Here is a 5,000-nt window from a genome sequence, read left to right as displayed (position 1 = left end):
GCATTGATTAAATCTTAACGAAAAATTCCTATAGGATAAACCGAACAGTTATAAACATCTGCTATGCAAAAAGTATAATGGCTAAAGGTTTTTGGCTTACCGTTACATGATTGGCGTGACAACATAGACGCTATAGATTTGAGTGAGTCAAAGTTATCTGCTTTGAAGACAAACTGTTTTGTTGGCTTACTAGCAATGACGTTCAGTTGGTTATAGTCAACACTAGGTCCAATACCAATGGTGAATAGTTTTGTACCAGAATCCTTTACTTTTTTCGCTTCTTGGACCACATTCAGTCTACCATTGGGTCGACCATCAGTGATCATAATCGCTATGTGGCTTACATTTGATCTCATTCCAGCCGCCTTAGACATGCTAGTTTCTCGAAGACGTTTTAGAGCTTCTCCCATATGTGTCATACCGTTTCTAGTTGGAATCTTGCCGACTGCCTTTAATAAACTCTGTTGGTCTTTATGTTGATTCATTTTGAACTCAGTTCGACTTCCGCTGTCAAATGTGTCGACACCTAAGAAAAGAACATGAAAATTTATAGATAATTATAGATAATTATATGCGCAAGTGTGGGTGTATGGCAAGAAACTTGCTTCTCAAACACATGGTTCGAGATTCAGTCCCACTGTGTGACACCTTGGGGATGTGTCTTCTACTGTAGCCTCGGGGTGCCCAAAGTTTTGTGATTGGATTTGGTAATCGGAAACTGAAAGAAGCCCGTCGTATATATATATATATTATATATATATATATATATATATATTTATAGGTGTGTGTGCCTTTGTGTCTGTGTTTGTCCTGCATCACCGCTTGATAGCCGGTGTTGGTGTGTTTACATCTCCGTAACTTACCAGTTCGGCAAAAAACACCGCTAGAATAAGAAACAGGTTTTCAAAAAATAATACCACAAAAAATTCTTCAAAGAATTGACCGCAGTATAATGACCGAAAAAAGTAAAAAGTAAAAAGGTAACAAATTTCTGGATTACTGTCTTCGTCTTTAGAACGCATATCAACAGTCTTCATTAACAATAGAGCTGGGCTCATCCTTAGATGTTTTGGTAGTGTGTGCATCCTATATATATAGTCCCTGATGAGATTTGAACTAGGAAAGTTTACTTCTAAGCAGCGCGAATGCTTTTTGTCACTTGAGTAATGAAACTAAGCCAAACACTCCCCCACACACACTCAAGGATATCTATATATCTATCTATCTATCTATCTATCTATCTATCTATCTATCTATCTATCTATCTATCTATCTATCTATCTATCTATCTATCTATCTATCTATCTATCTTTCTATTTATCTATCTATCTATCTATCTATCTATCTATCTGTATGTCTGTCTGTCTGTCTATCTATCTATTTATCTATCTTAAACATCTTGAATTGTAATTAATTTTCAATGAGTTGACCACAATGACACACTATAAGTGAAAAGAAAGCTTCTCTATCTCTGTATTTGGCCTTCATCTTTTACTTCTTCTTTTTTCTTATCTTCCTAAAATTGACATCCTGAAAGGTCATTTAGCCATTACCTTCTACTTTCCTCCTCTCCTTCTTTCCTAATTCAGAAACATATCAATATGTATATACTGAGAAAATGTGTATATTTACAACTATGTTGACACGTATATAATGAAAGAGAAAAACGATGCTTTCAAAAACAATGACTGAAACAAGAATAACATCTTGAATTGTAATTAAATTTCAATAGACTGACCAAATCAATATGATATTATTGAAAAGAGACCTTTCTCTCTCTGGCTATCTTTGCCCCTCTTTGTTTTTCTTTCTCTTTCTCGATTATCCTGCTCTCTATCTTGCTTTTTTTCTCCCTTTCTTCAAGAAAAAAAAATTTTCCCCTTCTAAACGAGAAAAAAAGTAAAGCAAAATCCGCTCTTCGATTCATATAATAGATGAAGAAAACGTTCTGTTTTTATTATTTTGGTTTTAATTTTCTTGAAGTGTTATGTTAAACGAACAAAAGAGCAAATAAAGAATTATCCAAAATTCTGACTGCCTCTTTTTCCCTAATATACAATATCGTACATAGGCGTAGGAGTGGCTGTGTGGTAAGTAGCTTGGTTACGAGCCGCATGGTTCCAGGTTCAGTCCTATTGCGTGGCACCTTGGGCAAGTACCGAGGGGGACGGGAAAAGCCCTATGGTATGACAATTTTCCCGCTCCATGGCGGTAGAATTCTCATCTGGGATGCCACATTTTGTGGTACCTTCTCCAGCCTCAGTTGGTGCGTTCTGCTATCAGCCCAGGCTCCGCTGCTCGTGAGGCTGAGAACTGCGAACTGTCAAAATATCGTTCATTCTCTGACAAACTTATGGTCGAGCCTGCGGCAGTGGAAACCACCGTTCTCGGCCTCCGGATCATATCTCTGTTCTCTGCTCTCGGTCCAGAGATGGCTATCCGTAAGTACGAGTCCCGTGTATCAGAGTGGTTGTTTCTCGCTATCATCTGGGGCAACGCCTTTTCCATTTTATCTACTGGAAACATGAACCGGTTTGGAGCCCAGGAAATTTTTCGTTCCACTCCTTAATGTAAAGTTACTCGTAATAGTATTTAACTTACAAATAAATAATAGTTAAGACACTCACAGGAAGCATGAGCTCAAAGATGATAGCAAATCTCTCAGCTGGAATCCTTTAAGTCATCAACCACCTGTTCGACCAGAAGTGGATTCGATTTAAGCAATAGCAACGGCAGCATCAGGCAACAACAACAACAACTACTACTACTACTACTACTACTACTACTACTACTACTACTACTACTACTACTACTACTACTACATCATCGTAATCATCGTCATCCACAGCAACAAGAATAATATAAAAGCAGTATAAGCGTACTACTCACCAATCTGTACTTCATCGGGGGCGATATTAAAGCTTTTCGATACAGTCTCTACAAAGCGGAGCATTTTCTGGAAGTTAGCTCTACCCACACTGCCAGAACTATCCAAAATGAAGACGATATCAGCTTGTGCAGGACATTCTGTTCAGAGAAAGGAATTAATTATGTATACATATTTTTTTTAAAAATCGAGACAAAATCTTGTGTAATAAAGGACATGATTACGAACAGTTGCAACCTTGCACATTTTACAGCTGTTTTGAGAATTGGGTTATTGTTGTAATTATTACTCTAAGTCTACAGAGAATTATGAAATACAGGCACAATATCAATTTTCTGGAACTTTTGGTTCTAAAGGTTTTTCAAATTACTGATTTTTCCGAACCAGAGGAGGTCACCTCTAAATTAAATATTAAATTTCTCTCTCTCTCTCTCTCCTCTCTCTCTCTCTCTCTCTCTCTCTCTCTCTGTATATATATATATATATATATATATATATATATATATATATATATATATATATATTATATATATATATATATATATATATCAGTTCATAAAAAAGAAAATGAAGCAAGAGTCAATTACTATATATCATTTATAAGATAACTGATGCATATTTTAGATTAAACAATGATACTGGAATAAGGTGGTGAGCTGTCAGAACTGTTAGCACACTTAGTAATATATCATCCATCTATATATTTTGAGTTCGACCTTATCGAGATCGACAAAATAAGTACCGGTCAAGTACTGGGGTCGATGTAATAGATTTCTTACCTCTCCTTAAAAAGATGCTGGCCCTTTTACAAATTTTTTAACCATTAACTCATTTATATATATACATATATATATATATATATATATATATATATATATATATATATATATATATATATATATATATATATATATATATATATATACATATATATCTCACTTAATTTAGAATATTTATTTACTATCAAGCCGTCTTAGAGACAATATAAATGATATAAACTTTGTGCATATAATAAAGTATGTTTTCGATTTCGTGATATAGTTAAAGCTTTACGTAAATAAAGCATAGCGGTATAAGATTACAGACGTGTTAACACATTAAATTTATGTTAATAGAAATATGTTAATAAACAACAACAAGCTACAAGAATATTTTAATATTGTTGTACCTCCTACCAGAACCTGAAATCAAGCCAAGCATAATAAGATAATCTCAGTAGCAGGAAACTGTGGAAGCTTGACAAATGAACTGAATCTATAATCAAATGAGCTAACCGCGTTACACACTGTCGTAGAGTCTGCTCGACGGTTATAGTAACGGTAGAAATGTATGCGATATACTCATTCAGTTACACTGTATTCAATGATTGGTAATTCGTTTGATCAAAGCATTGAAAGACTTATCATAGAACTCGAGACGTGATCTTAAGGAGTAGAAAGTATTCTGAATGTATTTTTTTACCAAAATACAACGTTAATATTCCTTTGAAAACTGAATTTCAAATAAAATCTCTTATCCAAAGTATATAAGATTTGAGTTTTAATTATATTCATAATATAAAATTCCAAGAGGGAAAATAATAAACGTAAACAATAAAAAAATAACGAACGAATATACTCACTTCGGATTTCTGGTTCGGTTTTATTTTTACCAACTAAATGAAAACAAAATAAAAAAAATTAGATAAAGATTTTCAGAGATGAAGATTTATTATCGTAATGAATCATTTAAATATTAAATAGATAAGTTTTTAAAAAATGACGAAAAGAAAAACGGGAATGAAAGAAAGGAAAAAGAAGATATCCATTATTGAAATGCATTTGGTTATCAGTTTCGAATTGTATTTTGTAAAGAAAATTGTCAGTGGAAAACGAGGGTTAAACGACTGAAGGGTTAACATTGAAGTATCAACTTGTGGAAAACCGTTCAATTAAATTAACCCGTTACTCTTGGTTCTGGAAAGATTTCTTAATTGTATAATATCCCTTAAGTTCTTACTTTCTAGTTTTGTTAAAGCGTTAGAGGAACTGTAGAACTCATGACCTCTTGAAATTCCTCTAAGATTGGAGAGAGGGAAGGAAGTAAAATCCAATATTAAAAGATATCCTCAAGC

General features: G+C 33.8%; 1 protein-coding gene across 2 annotated transcripts in view; it reads right to left on the bottom strand.

The window, feature by feature from the left end:
* LOC115210820 (collagen alpha-4(VI) chain-like) overlaps nucleotides 1-5,000 on the bottom strand; it is a 163,451-nt gene that overhangs the window by 105,692 nt on the left and 52,759 nt on the right. For both annotated transcript variants that reach the window (XM_036502241.1, XM_029779568.2), the window contains exons 10-12: nucleotides 4,509-4,541; nucleotides 2,890-3,027; nucleotides 101-526 (exon numbers count right to left, since the gene is read on the bottom strand). In XM_036502241.1, the coding sequence (XP_036358134.1) occupies nucleotides 101-526; nucleotides 2,890-3,027; nucleotides 4,509-4,541 (597 nt within the window). The remainder of the gene's footprint in view (nucleotides 1-100; nucleotides 527-2,889; nucleotides 3,028-4,508; nucleotides 4,542-5,000) is intronic.

This window comes from Octopus sinensis, linkage group LG4, assembly GCF_006345805.1.
Source record: "Octopus sinensis linkage group LG4, ASM634580v1, whole genome shotgun sequence".
Taxonomy (NCBI): domain Eukaryota; kingdom Metazoa; phylum Mollusca; class Cephalopoda; order Octopoda; family Octopodidae; genus Octopus; species Octopus sinensis.
The sequence above is the reverse complement of the archived record's forward strand: the minus strand, read 5'-3'. Positions and strand labels throughout refer to the sequence as shown.